The sequence below is a fragment of the Pocillopora verrucosa genome, chromosome 9, assembly GCF_036669915.1.
Source record: "Pocillopora verrucosa isolate sample1 chromosome 9, ASM3666991v2, whole genome shotgun sequence".
NCBI classification, from domain to species: Eukaryota; Metazoa; Cnidaria; class Anthozoa; order Scleractinia; family Pocilloporidae; genus Pocillopora; species Pocillopora verrucosa.
In genome coordinates this window covers 17,524,175-17,539,348 of record NC_089320.1, presented here as the reverse complement: position 1 = coordinate 17,539,348, position 15,174 = coordinate 17,524,175, and the positions used below count along the sequence as shown (strand labels likewise).

General features: G+C 36.9%; 3 protein-coding genes across 3 annotated transcripts; 2 read left to right on the top strand and 1 right to left on the bottom strand.

Moving 5' to 3' along the window:
- The first annotated feature begins 421 nt into the window (after positions 1 to 421).
- On the top strand, positions 422 to 2,632 carry LOC131778247 (E3 ubiquitin-protein ligase TRIM71-like). Its single transcript, XM_059094644.2, has one exon. The coding sequence runs from the start codon at positions 422 to 424 to the stop codon at positions 2,630 to 2,632; it is 2,211 nt and encodes a 736-aa protein (XP_058950627.2).
- A 917-nt stretch (positions 2,633 to 3,549) lies between these two features.
- On the top strand, positions 3,550 to 7,121 carry LOC136283349 (E3 ubiquitin-protein ligase TRIM71-like). Its single transcript, XM_066171985.1, has one exon. The coding sequence runs from the start codon at positions 3,608 to 3,610 to the stop codon at positions 5,795 to 5,797; it is 2,190 nt and encodes a 729-aa protein (XP_066028082.1). The 5' UTR covers positions 3,550 to 3,607; the 3' UTR covers positions 5,798 to 7,121.
- A 1,153-nt stretch (positions 7,122 to 8,274) lies between these two features.
- LOC131778204 (dehydrodolichyl diphosphate synthase complex subunit DHDDS-like) lies at positions 8,275 to 15,167 on the bottom strand. Its single transcript, XM_059094586.2, has 7 exons — positions 14,903 to 15,167; positions 13,653 to 13,795; positions 12,095 to 12,211; positions 10,929 to 11,030; positions 10,373 to 10,487; positions 9,711 to 9,818; positions 8,275 to 9,449 (listed from the first exon to the last, which is right to left on the bottom strand). The coding sequence occupies exons 1-7, from the start codon at positions 15,083 to 15,085 to the stop codon at positions 9,087 to 9,089; spliced, it is 1,131 nt and encodes a 376-aa protein (XP_058950569.2). The 5' UTR covers positions 15,086 to 15,167; the 3' UTR covers positions 8,275 to 9,086.
- Between the last annotated feature and the right edge of the window lie 7 nt (positions 15,168 to 15,174).

Genomic DNA, 15,174 nt, shown 5'->3' with positions numbered 1-15,174 from the left:
AATGGCAATAACTCCAAGGAAAGTTTGCTCTCGATCATTTCAGGCTTGAAATGACAAGATAATGTTGCATTGCCGAGAAACTTATTACCCGGGAGTCATGATATGTCAAATTACGTCCACGTGGTAGATGTGCGGATCGCGTGACTGTTCCCTGGTTTGCGTAGTTATTCCTTTTTGCGTGACCACTTTCAGGTCGACATGGTTAACCTCGTTTCAGAGTTGAGGTTGAGCGGCAAGGAGAGATGATCTTTGGAACGAGGTTGTCCCGTGATTAGTGCCTGACTGGTACTTGTGATAGAATTCAAGAGAGCAGGTGAGTCATACACGATCTCACAATTGAGTCATGTGCATAATAAAAATCACGAGACTCCACCTCTGGCAAAATCTCTAAACTAGCGCTTCTTCGCGACAAGATTTTAAAATGGATGTTTCAACTCTGATACAAAACCTTAAGCAAGAATTAACCTGCCCGGTGTGTATTCATCTTTATAAAGAACCCAAACAGTTGCCATGTTTACATATTTTTTGCCTTGAATGCCTGAACGGCTTGGTAAACTCGAATGCTCATCAAGGCCAGATTAAATGTCCTCTCTGCCAGATTGAAGTCGCCGTACCCGATTGTGGCACAATGGAAACTCTGCCAGACTGTTTTTACTTGAAAAATCTACTGGATCTTTTGGTCATCAAAGAATGCAACACATCGGAGGTGACTTGTGGAAACTGCGACAAGAAAAGCGACGAAGTGTCTTACTGTTTTCACTGTAGCAAGTTTTGGTGCAAAGGCTGTTTAAATGGTCATGACATTTTGAAGGAAAACAAAGAACACCGTGTTATCGCATTAAGAGATTTTAAAGAAGAAGATTTCGAGGATGTTGTAAGGCGACCGGCGTTTTGCCAGGAAGACCTTCACGAGAGGAAAGTTCTCAATTTATATTGTAAAATGTGTCAAGTACCTGTTTGCCAGAATTGTGTAACTCTCCAGCACAGTACACACGATGTAGAACATTTGGAACTAACTGTACAGGCGGTGAAGAACAATATTGATTGTAAACTCGACTCTGTGAAGAAATCATGTCGGAGATTTTCAGATTATATACGAGAACTAGATGAAAAATTTAGTCTGACAGATCGGCGGCGCCAACTTGTCAAAGGAAAGATTCAGGAAACCTTCAAGTCTTTAATCTTCACTCTACAGGAACAAGAACGTGATCTAGTGACCCAACTGGAAGAACAGAGCAACGAAACACAAGAAGACCTCATGAAACACAAACGTGAATTTCAAGAAAAATTGAGCAAGAGCGAGAAAGCGATCGTGCATATTGAACGCCTCGTTGAACGTAGCACAGAAGCAGAACTTGTAACAACGAAAACAGTTATAGATGAGCTTTTTCAGCAACTTGGACAGCCACAAGAGATTCAGCCTCCAGTCATTGAAAAGAAGAGTTTAACCGTCTTCTTGAAAAACCACGAAGTCATTAAAGGACTTCAGAAGTCGGGAATTGGTCACCTATATACCACTACAACTGAAACAGACGTAACGCAGTGTTTGGTTCGTGGTGGTGACGAAGTTACCGCGGGACTGGAGACAAAGTTTGAAGTGATTACGAGAAATTCTGCCGGGGAACAGTTCTACTCCTCTGCGGATGACATTGCTGTTGAAATTATGGGCACACAAAGCAGGAAACCTGTAGCTGAATTAAACGTCGTGAACAAGAATGATGGAAGGTACGAAATTTCATTCATTCCAAGTAAAGCTGGAAAGCATGTGTTATCTGTTGGCATCAACGGAGAAACTATCAGAGATCTTCCTCCCATACACATCAAAGAACGCACTTTCAAGCCTATGGTACATTTTGGAGAACAAAGTATAGATGAAAAAAAATTGAACTCCCCCTGGGGAGTGACTGTAAATAACTCAAACGATATCTTTGTTACCGACATGGACAATAATCGAGTACTAGTGTTCAATGACGAAGGGAACTTCGTCAGATCGTTTGGAGAAAATTTGCTTGAGGAACCAACAGGGATAAGCATTAACAATAATGGTGGGATTTTTGTCGCAAACAGAACAAGTAACAAAATATTGCTTCTTGATCCAGACGGGGATTATGTCTCAACTGTCATCAGTGAAGGCTCACTGAAAGATCCCCGCGGGATATCCCTTGATTCCCAAGGTCACCTTATTGTGTGTGATTCGGGAAATAAGTGCGTTAGAATCGTCTCCGTTCAAGGAGAAGTCTTAAGTACTTTCGGAGAGGGTTGTTTTCGGATGCCTTTTGACTGTGTGTGTTATGAGGACAAAATCTTTGTGTCTGACCGTGAGGGTCACATGATCAAGGTTTACAGTAAGGATGGAAAACTTTCGCATGAATTTGGTGGGCGTGGGACTCGGGACGGGGAACTGTACCACCCTACGGGACTAGCAGTAGACAAAACAGGACACCTCTTGGTCTGTTCCGAACATAGTCATAAGGTACAGATGTTTACTTTCGAGGGCACATTTGTGTCAAAATTTGGTACGTCTGGAAAAGATTTAGGACAACTTGGTCGACCCACTTCTATATCTCTACTCAAAAGCGGTCATATCGTTGTTTGCGAGTTCGGAAACGATCGCTTACAAATTTTTTCGTAAGACTTAAAGAAATGTTTCAGAAACAAATCTCCTGTACCTATTTATTTTTTTCTACTTTTAAATTTGACAGGCATGATCAACCTTTTTTGTAACTTAAACATTTTTATGATATTAGAGATCATTTAATCTAAACCAGGAGATACCGTTCGCTCTGCGTTAAACTAGAACAACGAGGTGCACTTGATGTAAAATAGCATGAATTAAAGTTAAATTGTTTCCTCTTATTCAGTGTTGATTGGTCGTGCGTCTTAGGCGAGATCTTGAGTGACACGCGCGATTCTTGCTTGTACGTGCGAGACTAAATCACTCGCGCCGCGATTTAGCAAGCGCCCGCAAAACGATTAACGTCACGATCAAAGGGTCACAATGGGTTGATGGTTTTTACGGTTAAATTTTATGAATTTTTATGCTAGCGGCTAGATTTTTTTGGCTGTTTTACGGCAAACGGTTGACCTCATTGAGACCCTCGATCAATTGTAAAACGTCCTATATCTCCTTCAGGAAGGTCTCAGCTTCTACCGTCAAAAAATTAATTCAATCATGAGATATTCTGTCACCAAAATGAGCTTATTTTCCACGGATTTTTTTCCTGGATCATTTTAAGTTTGAGCGTGAGAAAGTAAATATACTTTGAGCTGAATTTGATGGGCGGTTTAGATTTTATGTTATGGAACTGATCAAACATTGAGGTGAATTTTATTAAAAAAAGGTTAAGATATTACTATATGGAAATTACAAGTTAAGATTCCCTTGATTAATAAAAGATTCAATCGAATAAAATCAGTAAAACATTAAGTTCGCGTGACCAATAACTGGTTCGCGTGATGCGTAGACTAAAAGCAGCCAATCAAAAACGAGATGGGCTAATAATAGTCTTCGTTTCTAGGAAAAACGCTCCCTAAAATTCTGAAAACCAGTTAAATAAACATCCTTTCGTACGACCTGAAATTCTTGCTTCATCCCAGTTGTTTAAAAATGGATGTTCCAACTCTAATGCACAACCTAAGGGAAGAGGTAACCTGTTCTGTTTGTATACACTTGTTTAAGGAACCAAAGCAGCTGCCATGTTTACACATTTTCTGTCTTGAATGTCTGAACGGCTTGGCAAGGACGAATGCTCGCCAAGGCAAGATTAAATGTCCTATCTGCCAGATTGAAGTCGCTGTACCCGATTGTGGCACAATGGAAACTCTACCCGACTGTTTCTACTTGAAAAATCTGCTGGATATTCTGGCCATCAAAGAGTGCAACACATCAAAGGTGACATGTGGAAACTGCGACAAGAAAAGCAACGAAGCATCTTATTGTTTTCATTGTAGTAAGTTCTGGTGCAAGGAATGTTTGATCGGACATAACATTTTAAAGGAACACAAAGAGCATCGTGTGCTATCCCTCAAAGATTTTCAAGATGAGGACTTTGAAGATGTCATTAGACGACCAGCATTTTGTTCCAAAGATTTCCACGAGAGAAAAGTGCTGAAGTTTTATTGTAAAGTTTGCCAAGTTCCCGTTTGCAAAAATTGTTTGGCTTTGGAACACTGCAAACATGATGTGGAGCCACTGGAAAAAGTTTTAACTTCTTTTAAGAACAGTATTACGTCCAAGCTTGAAGATGCTCAGAAATTATCCGATACAATTGCAAAACTCGTTCGTGAACGTGAGGAACAGAGTCATCTTCTCGAAATTCACTCCCAAATTATCAAACTACAGGTACAAGAAACGGTCAAAAATCTTATCCAGACTCTGCAAGAACAAGAGCGAGGATTAGTAACCGACGTAGAAAATCAAACTAAGGAAGCACAAGAAAAACTAATGAAAGAAAAAGGAGAACTTCAAGATCACCTGACGAGGACCGAAGAGATCGTTTCACAAGTAACTCGCCTTCTCAAACGGAGCACTGGAGCAGAAATTGTCAGGACAAAAAAATCCGTAGAAGAAATATTTCAAGGGCTCAGTGATCCACTCGAGATTCCATTACCCACAGACAGAAAAATCTTTCAGACTGTATTCTTAAAAAACCAAGAAATTCACGAGAGACTTCATGAAGAGAAACTCGGTCGCTTAGATGAAACTGCAACTGACGCAGATCAATGTTCACTACAATTATCTGAAGAAGCAACTGCGGGGTTAGAATCCAAGTTCAAAGTTATCACGCGTAACTCTACGAAACAACAGTACTATTGCCCAGGGGACTATATCACGGCAGAAATCAAGTCAGCTCAGAGTGGAAAAACTGCTGCAGATGTGAGGATCGTTGACGAAAATAATGGCAGCTACGCAATTTCCTTTATTCCAGGTGAAGCTGGACAGCATCTAGCAACTGTTATAGTAAATGGTGAAAAGCTGGAGGAGCTTCCACTAATTGACGTAGGAGAACGAACCTTCAAGAGCATTGGATTTATAGAACAAAAACATTTTAGTCAGCCGTGGGGAGTGACTGTTAACAATTTAGATGAGATTTTTGTTACTGATGTAGAAAATAACACAATTTTAGTCTTTAATGAAGATGGACAGTGTATTAGGACTTTTGGACAGAATCAGGTCAATCGGCCCACAGGGATAAGTGTAGACAATGAAGGTAAGATTTATGTGGCTAACAGAGGCAGTAACAAAATATCATGTTTTCATCAAAATGGTGAATTAATTTCAACTGCAACTGAAGACAGCTTACTAAGAAATCCTCGGGGAATTTGCCTTGATTCAATGGGCAATCTCGTTGTTTGTGATACCGGGAATAAGTGTGTCAAGTTTTTTTCTCCTGGTGGTAACATTCTTAGGACAATAGGAAAGGGCTGGTTACAAATGCCATTTGACTGCTTGTGCTATGACCTCAAAATCTTTGTATCCGATCGAGATGCTCACCTCGTAAAGGTTTACACTGAAAAGGGGCACTTTTTATACGAATTCGGCAAATATGGTACAAGGGATGGAGAATTTAATCACCCAACTGGACTGGCAGTGGACAAAACAGGTCACCTTTTAGTCTGTTGTGAACATCGTGATGACGTGCAAATATTTACGCTGAGTGGACAATTTGCAGGCAAGTTTGCCAGAGAGGAAACAGACCCAAGACAAATTAAGCGGCCTACTTTATTAACAGTGTTAAAGAGTGGTCACATAATTGTTTGCGAGTTTGGAAAATGTCGTTTGCAAATTTATGCGTGACTTTTGTGTTCGAAAAAAATCATTTTAATTCCTTAGACCACAGAAAAATTCAATTTTCTAACAATCAGTTGTACTTTCCTTGTTTGGGACTTGGGGTTTTTTTTATCACAATGGAATTCCCGAACAAACATGTGTACCAAGTGTAACACTGTAAAAGCGTCAAGTGATTCTGTAGAGGTATAGCATCTCTTCAGGACCCCTTTCTAAACCCCCTTCTGGACCCCCTAAAGAATGATCAATCATTGAAAAATTAGATATCGCAAGTAAGAGGTTATTAATTAAGCAACAATCAAATTCTAGTTTTTAGTAAGGGGCAGGTCTCAATGAGCCAAAGAAGATAAGAATGAATATGATGACAGAAGAAGTTTTGTGACGATAACATGGTGTTGCTTTTTTAATTCTTCTGGGGAATATGTCTTGATTCCCTAGGATGTCCAGTCATTTGTTATTTGTGAAATAAATGCATTAAGATATTTCTGCTCATGGAAACATTCTTGAAATGATAGTTTCAGATAATTTCAGAGAATCCTCATGACTGCTGTGTCATGATGCCAAAATTTTCCTGTCCAATGAAGACCGCCACCTCAGTTAAGTTTTCAGCATAGGGCGGTTTAATTTTATCAGTTCAGCATATATGGTACTAAGACTCCCCACAATACTAGTAATTGAAAGCACAAGTAATCTTACAATTGCACAGGCAGGGCTCAAGACTACTTATTACAAAGCTGAGACAATGATAAAGTAAAATAAATAATTAGTTTTATTTTGTAATATTCATCTATGGATCCCCTTAAATTCAATTACCATTGAAAAGAAATGGAAAGGAACAATTAAAATATTTTATATAGTTATTAATTTGTTACTATTAGTTAGCTTAAAATTAACTCCATTCTTGATATTGAATAAAAATTTTCCAGTACAGACCTCTTCCTCAGAACAGAGAACATAGATATTTCATTTACTATGTCAGTTTTCCAATATGTTACCCTCCCCCACCAAAAAAAAAAATTTCCTTCAAGAGTATTACTTTTTAAGTCCTCTTTAACCCTTTTACTCCCAGGAGTGACCGTGACAGAATTTCTCCTTACAATATCAATACAATATGAAGCAGACAAGTGATGAGAAAAAAAGAAAAATATAAATTTGGGGATTATAAGTTGATCCAATACCAAATTCTCCAAACTAACATCACAAGAACTGTATAGCAGACAGTAAGGAGAATAACTAATCAGATCTTGGGAGTTAAAGGCTTAAAAACAAATAAAAACCCTTCCTTAGAAGAAGTTGTCATCCTCAGAATAATCGCAAACTGGTTTCTTTGTTTCCTTGCTTGTAAAAATGTGTGTAACTTAGCTATGTCGACTTTAGTAGAAAATACATTTTTTGGACAGTTTTTGTTTTTGCATATGGCAACTTAATTTAGGGCACTCTTTAGTTGACTGAAACCCAAACTGAAGTGTTGACCATGGTCCAAGTAATAAAGTAATAGCATGCAAATGGCCTCAACTCCAGGCAAAACACAAGTAATCTGTTTTAATTTTGTATCTGAGTGGTTGATGCATGAGGTCTCCAGACCAATCACATATCCTGAATTGCTTTCAAAAACCCCAAATATTGTTTTATTATGACATTCCTACACATGGCATGTCACACAATTTCCAAAGCTATACTTCATACTGCAAACTAAAAACTGCTCTACATCTTTTGAAGCAATTTAGATTATTTTTAATGAAAGGATATTTTAATCACATAGATATCACTGCTTAATTAAGGTTCTGATTCATCAAATGCATCAACTTACAGGTGATGGTTGGTTGATTTCCTTTCTTTATGAATGGCCTCACACAACTGCTTTACTCTGTTTTCAAATTCTGAAGTATTCAGTTTGGGAGGTTTCATGCAACAAGTATACTTTCACACTACTTTTGGGGACATTCTTTCAAGATATTTAACTTGTCTGTTACCCAAATGAGCCAGAAATTTATCTATTCTGGCCTGCTTTGATTCTCTATATGTTTCTAGTCTCTGTTGAATGCAAGGCATAGTAATAAGTTCTTCAACATTATGTTTGCTTGTTTGAGGCCCATGGTAACCATTTGTTGAGGGTATTTCTTCAGTTGTGGCACCGTTCTGTTCAAATGCTAGTCTTGTGTTGGGCATGTGACCATTACCATTGGAGACTGAAACAGATACTCCTACCATTTCATCCAACACACATTGTAGCTCCTAGTACAACTCGGCTTGTGATTGCTTTGTCTTACAGTTCTCAGTGCAAACACGCTTTACAATTGAGGCTTTCTGAAGTTTGCTCTGCATTATTACTCAAAACTGTCTGGTCAGATCAGTATAGTTGAGAATAATTTATAACTATTAATTAGAAAGTAATGCTGAGTCAAGAGTCTGAAAAGATTTATCCCAAACTGAAACTCAACTATGATAAGTTCACTGCGAAATACAAAGCTGAGAGAACAATAAAGTGAAATAAATAATAAGTTTTATTTTAAAATACCCATCTAAGGACCCCCTTAATTCAACAACCTTTGAAGAGAAACAGCAAATATCAATAAAAACATTTATCATATTTTCAAGTATAATGATTTTCTTACCATCATTGTTTTAAAGTGAACCCATTCTTACAGATGAATAGAAATATTCCTGTACATGCATCTTGTCCAGATCAGGGAACATAGAAGATTCCTTTAATTTGTCAATTTTCTATTAAATTAGCCTAATATTCTCCTCAGAAATTTCTCTTTTAACCCCTTTTTGCAAATAAAACCTAAAACCCTTCCTGCAAAGGGCTTTTTTTGCTCTCAGCAAACAGACTGGCTGCCTATTGAGGGAGCTCTTTCGACTTAAGTAGGATATAAAATTACTTTATAGATTTATTTTTGGTCAAATTGTGATTCAGGTTAGTGTACTTTTCAGTTGATTGACTGGTTGTGAAGGTGACACTTCAAATACTCAATTCACCCTTCTACAGCACAAGGATTGTTGTTCAAATGTTTGCAAAAATATCACATTGCACAATTTCAAAGCTAGATGTACTGTATGCAGGCTTTTAAAAGCAATTTGGAGTTGATTTGATTGAAGGTAAGTGCTCTTTAAAATGCAGTAATATCTCTAGTTACTCCAGGTAATTAAAGTTTTGATTGTTCTAATGCATCAACTGATTGGTGAATAGTTGAATGGATCAACTTCCTTTTGCTAGGCTGAGCAACATTCAATTTGCTCTATTTTCATTTTATAAAGTATAAAGTCCATCTGGTTTCAAGCAGCAAGTGTACTCTCACATCACTTTTGGGCATATTCTATCTAGATATTCCACTTGTCTGTTTTCCAAATGTGCAAGAAATTTATCTATCCTGGATTGCTTCAATTCTCTATAAGTTTCTAGTCTCTGTTGAATGCAAGGCTTAGAAATAAGTTCTTCAACATTATGTTTGCTTGTTTGAAGCCCATGGTAACCATTTGTTAAGGGTATTTCCTCAGTTGTCGCGCCGTTCTGTTCAAATACTGATCTTGTGTTTGGCGTGTGACCATTACCATTGGAGACTGAAACAGATCCTTCTGCCATTTCATCCAACACACACTGTAGCTCCCAATCCAACTCCACTTGTGTTTGCTTTATCCTACAGCTCTCAGTAGCTTCCTGCAAGAGGTTGCAGGTTGTTTTGCTTAAAGTCACTCCATTTTATGAAATAATAAGATCTTTTTAAATAAAGAAAGAAAATCATGGCCCAAAGAGTGTTGTATTAGATCATATTAAGGTGAAAAGTTATCGGAAAGTACCAGGAGGTTTGCAGCAAAACACACAAACAAAAAAAAAAACAGGAACACCCAAAGATGTATTTCTAGAATGTGCCTGTGATGAGGAAAACAAAATATGATGAATTACAGAAGTCTCCTTCACCTTGAATGCCTTATAATTCCACTGGAATGAGAGAATGGCTCCATAAAAATCCCACACTGAAAACTCAGGCCATAAAACTTTGAGAAATGACAATGAGGAATATGAACACTGAAACAAAATGAGTGAAAAAATAAAACATTATTTTCAACTATTCAACAGGGATTCACAGATTTAAAAAAAAAAATGATCAGGGCAACAACTGAGTAATCCTTCAGGAATATCATTCACTCAATGCAAAGTCTCAGAGACCTTTAAAATTAAATGGTTACGATTTGTTATAACTTATCATTCTTTGTCTTGCAATGCAGGCCTTTCCAAGGTTGTCTGAGATATTACAAATGCATATGTTGCTAGTCTCCTTTGAGTGATGAGGTTGAATGGTATAACATCATCGCATCAAGAATGAGGCTGTGATTGGTTAGTTCTCATCAGCCAAGATGAATGCATTTGATTGGGTACAATTGAAATGTACCAATCACAGATGGTAAAAACAGACAATAAAAGCAGAGCAACTAGATTCAAACTATACATGTATCGACAACCAAGTTTCATACATATACATGTTTACACATAATGTAGGCTTATAAATCTTTCAAAGTTCTCCAACCAGACTCCCTAGCCTTTCTGCATTTAAATCAACATCAAATCTCTTTTTCTCTCACCTGCCATAATAAGAAATCACTAAACCGCACCTCTCCTGATGTCCTTATCAACATATCAGGGTGTGGGGAGTGTGATGTGTAGAGACATTTCTCTAGTAATGACTCACTAATGTCACTGTCAAGAAAAGAAGCAGTTTAGGTCAAAACACTCAACATGCGATGAACTGCTGTACAGTGTATTTTAAACATCTAAGGGAACATAGGTGTAGCTCTGAACAAATTGATTTTCCCAGATTACAGTAGCTTTGTCTTTTTGAAATCACAAGATGCAAGAAGAACTATTTATAGCTGCATAAAAAGTTTGCTGATATATTTAACCATAGTACAAGACAAGTATATGATTTCACCTACATGTAACAGCCAGATTCTGTCCCAAGAAATAACTTCTGTGGAAAGTTTTGAAGAAACTCTCTTACACTGTTCTTCCCCAACCCTTCTGCTCAATACCTTCCTTTATTTCACAGTGCTCTGCGATTACTAAAGTACCGTCTATTCATGGGGAGTTACCACCATTTCGGATAAGAATTGTACCCCTGTAAAGGACTACAACATGTACCTTGCTTTTAGTAAACCAAGTTCAACACCTTCAGCCATTAATTTAACAGCATTTGAAATTTCATGTCTTGATGTATATGCTAAGCAAACATTCAAGGTTGCTCTGGAAGAAGTAAACACAAATAAAGATAAGAAACTGATGTTGGTTCCAGTCATTTTGCTTTTTACCAGAAGATAGTAAGATACATCAATGTGCATATAAATTCTTTACCAATTTTTTTTTAATCATCTTAGCTTTTGAAGAATATATTTTAACTATACTCAACATTTATCTGAAGGGATGGTGAGCTAAAGATCATCCAAAATTTATCAAATGAACACCACCAAATAAGCAGATAAAACAAGTCTTAATTACAGTACATATGGCTGTTATTGCAGATACCAACACTGATATACATAAATTTGACAATCTGCCTGGATGAAGTAATACATATAATTCTATCAGGATTTCATCAGGTTACTCCTGAATTTTCTTGAGGAACATGGTCTCAGACCCTCATACAGAAGAGGCTCCAATCATTAGCAAATGCTTTACATCTCCCCCCTCGCCAAAACACCCCACTACCAAATTATCATTCTACTTCTCTCCTGACAATCCAGCAGTACCCATTTATACTCCTGGATTGAAAGGATGGCACAAACGACCAAGATGCAAACCATCACCTTTCAAGTCAGTTTCTAATTATTTATTAGGCCAACACACTATAAACATAACCACCAAATAAAATGCTGGCTGGGATATATGTAAAAAGGGGGTAAGTTTCTAAAGTAACTGTGGTGTTGCATTGGTGGGAGAGTATATCAAGGTAATTTAGTATTATCAAACAAGTTGATAACGGAAATAAGCCACCATAAGGAGTTTAAAAGCTGATGTTTTGAGCATTGGCCCTGCGTCAGAACAATGACAATGATGCTCTGATGAAGGGCTAATTTATTTAAAATCAACTCAGTTAAACTTGATAATAATTAATTACCCTGGGACATATGTAATTTGCTATGAACTAGTATCCAGATCAGGGGCACAACTAATACTCCTGAAGAGTAATTTTTCCATAATAGAAACTGGAATAAGTGCATGAGCAGTTAAGGGTCTCTTGGCTGGAAAATTAGCTTTTTCCATGTCCATTATGTGCATGATAAAGGTTTATAAACATGGCTCCAACTTACTTGGTGTTATTTTGAGAATATTTCACAACTCTTGCTACTGATCTTTGTAACTCTTCTGGTAACATGGTGAGATCACCAAGCGCTCTCACACAAACTCCATGCTTCATGATCATTTCTCTTAAAACACAAAAATGAATATAAAAAAAAAATACAATTCATTCAATCATAGTGGTAGGTGTTGTTACTCCTGACGCGGTAATTAGGTACAAGAGATTGCTCTTTCCTGGGACAACTTTAAGGCCAGGTAAAAGTCATTTAAAAATCAAGAAGAAGCCCTGCTAACACAATGGGCAAAATGGTGGTTTGCCAATTTCTTCTCTTTTTGCTAGCTTCCAGTGGAGTGACAGGGTGCAACACACAAATTTTGTAACTTTTTAATGTAATTTTTATAGTCCCTTTTTTTAGTGTAAAGATAACCCATAGACTTTTCCATACTGTAATGCAATAATCGACCCCTCTTACTCTTACTCATGACAAATCCAATGGGTTTAAGAATTGCTTTGGTCTTCTCCAAGCCTACTTCCCTTCTCATCTTCCCAAAAAATGTTTACTTAATTTCCTCTCTTAGAAAAAAAATCAAATTTTGTCATTTCTTGGGGAATTTAATAACCCATTATAGGAGACTGAGAATCTTTCTGTGTTCAGGAAAGTCTTGAATCAATGCAGAGTGTTGACATTATTGGATCATAAGAGCTTGTTATTCGTTCTACAAGTTTCATATTAGCATATGTAACAGCCTATTGGGAAGGTCAGTTCAAATGGAGCTTGAAACAAACTACTTGTGTAGTATTTTAGTGCTATTTCATTGTAGTCTATTCTTTAACCCTTTATTGCCCAAGTTCTCATTAGTAATTCTCCTTACTGTCTGTCATACAATTCCTGTGATGCTAGTTCTGAGAATTTGGTACTGGATCAACTAGAAAATCCTCAAACTTACACTTTACTACAATCTCATCACCTGTCTGATTGATACTGTATTAATATTGTAAAGAGAAATTCTGTTTTGGTCACTCATGGGAGTTAAAGGGTTAAAACGATAAATTCCCAACAATAGAAAAAACAAAAGGTATACCTCATGCATACTAACAAAGCAATTGTATCAAGCTTATGTGCGCATGTGTGATTTTTTGACATGCACATTTCTTTTTATTAGCACTTGCATGCAATTTTTGGTGTGTTAACCCTTTCATACCAATAAGTGACTAAGACAGAAGTTATACTCACAATATCAATACAGAATCTAACAGACAAGTGATGAGATGTTTTTTGGTTAACATATGCACAAGTGGTACTGTAACCCTTCCACTCCCAAGATCTCATTAGTAATTCTTCTTACTGTCTGTTATACAATTCTTTATTTGTTACATGTACATGTAGTTCTAAGAATTTATTTTTGGATCAAATAAAAATCCCCTACTTTTTATATGTTTCTTTATTATCATGACTTGTCTGTTAGATTTTATATTGATACTGCTAGGAATACCTCTGTCTTGGTCACTCATGGGGATTTAAAGGTTAAAACAAATAAATGTGTTTCATCACTAATGTATGTCCTTACTTCTCTTCCATCAATCTATCAAATTTTTGTGTGGCAAGTTCCATGAGTCCATCCACTTCCTCTTTTGATCGTTTAAAATTCTCAATACTAAATGCATAAACTGTAACTTCTGGTATTCCAAGATCAAAACACCATTCCAGCACCTGTAATGAGTGAAAAAGGATCATTAAGAAGAGTGTGGTGACATTCACTTTTAATTATGTTGTAATAAATGCACCCAAATGATATTATGGATTTTGACACAGAACAAATAATGCATGATAGTGCATTATTATACAAACTTCAGTGTTTACAAGGATTTCCAGCCCTAGGAAAAGCTATAACTGTGCACAAGTAAGTTACTTTACCTTTTTTTGTGTTTTTGATATCACCAATCAGCTGATACTGGGTCACTTACCTTTGCCTTCACTCTGCTGAGTTGATGAATTATTTAAGTCAACTTTTCTTGTCAGTAAAGGCTTATGGTGTTTGTATGACAAACAAAATAATACACAGTTGTTTGTAGATATGGAATTTCTCTTCTTGTGTTCAACTCAAAATCCATTTACAGTGTACCATGATCATTGGTTGTTTTGGTTAGGATCTTTTACCCAAAATGTTAAAAACTAAGAGTGCATCACAGCACTATTTACTGATCTCCCTTGAATAAAACAAAAGAAATGAAAAAAAACCATTCTTGGCTTCACCTTTGCATTCCCAGGACTGATAAGATGAAACTTTTTCCTTACAATTTTTCATTAACTACCATGCAGACAGTCAAAAAGAAACAAGAACATTACCATTTTGGAGGAACATTGTTTTGATATAATTTCAGATTCTCAGGAACACCCAAAAGGGTCAACTTTCAGATCCTTAGAGTCAATGAATTGTGCAATATCATGCAAAGATGAAGTCAGATGACTGAAGTATCAGGTTTCATGTATGTATGCGTATGTCAAAATTCCCCACAAAAATAAAAAGGCTAGTCAATACCTTAACTGAATATAGAGCAATCGTTTTGCTCAACCATCATATTTCATCGATAAAATCATCGTTTTGATCCTATTTCTTTTTATTTCAATAACATTTTCATTTCAATTGTACTTTATACACCGAGTGAGTGATGAAAATTTGGCGCAAGCCTTATAATTTTTTACCTTGGGATCTCTGGTAGATATTTTGACCGAAATGGTTTGAATATAACTTAAAAGCTATACTAAAATTTCCTGCAGATATAAGCTTACTCAGCAAATGATAGCCGCGTATCTCACCTCTGTTAACTTCTCAAAACCCTTCTCGTGTCCCTTTGAACGTTCGCACTTCACCTTCTTCGCAAACCTTCTGTTCCCGTCCATTATGATGGCAACGTGTTTAGGAATCTGACCGGCTTTGATGACATTATTACAGAACGTTCTTATGAAGGAGGTTTTCCTCTCTTCCTTAAACCACGACATAACACAAGTTTAGTACTCTTTTCACATAACACGATTCAAAACAGAAGAAGCATCTCGCCGGCCGGTCACGATTTTACTGAAATTTGTCG

Excerpts from the sequence above, each read along its gene's own strand:
- LOC131778247 (XM_059094644.2), top strand. The coding sequence starts at position 422 with ATGGATGTTTCAACTCTGATACAAAACCTTAAGCAAGAATTAACCTGC.
- LOC131778204 (XM_059094586.2), bottom strand. The coding sequence starts at position 15,085 with ATGTCGTGGTTTAAGGAAGAGAGGAAAACCTCCTTCATAAGAACGTTC. Across the intron at positions 13,796-14,902 it reads GTTTTGAGAAGTTAACAGAG|GTGCTGGAATGGTGTTTTGA; the intron begins GTGAGATACGCG and ends CACTCATTACAG. Across the intron at positions 10,488-10,928 it reads CTTGGTTTACTAAAAGCAAG|TGACATTAGTGAGTCATTAC; the intron begins GTACATGTTGTA and ends TTTTCTTGACAG.
- LOC136283349 (XM_066171985.1), top strand. The coding sequence starts at position 3,608 with ATGGATGTTCCAACTCTAATGCACAACCTAAGGGAAGAGGTAACCTGT.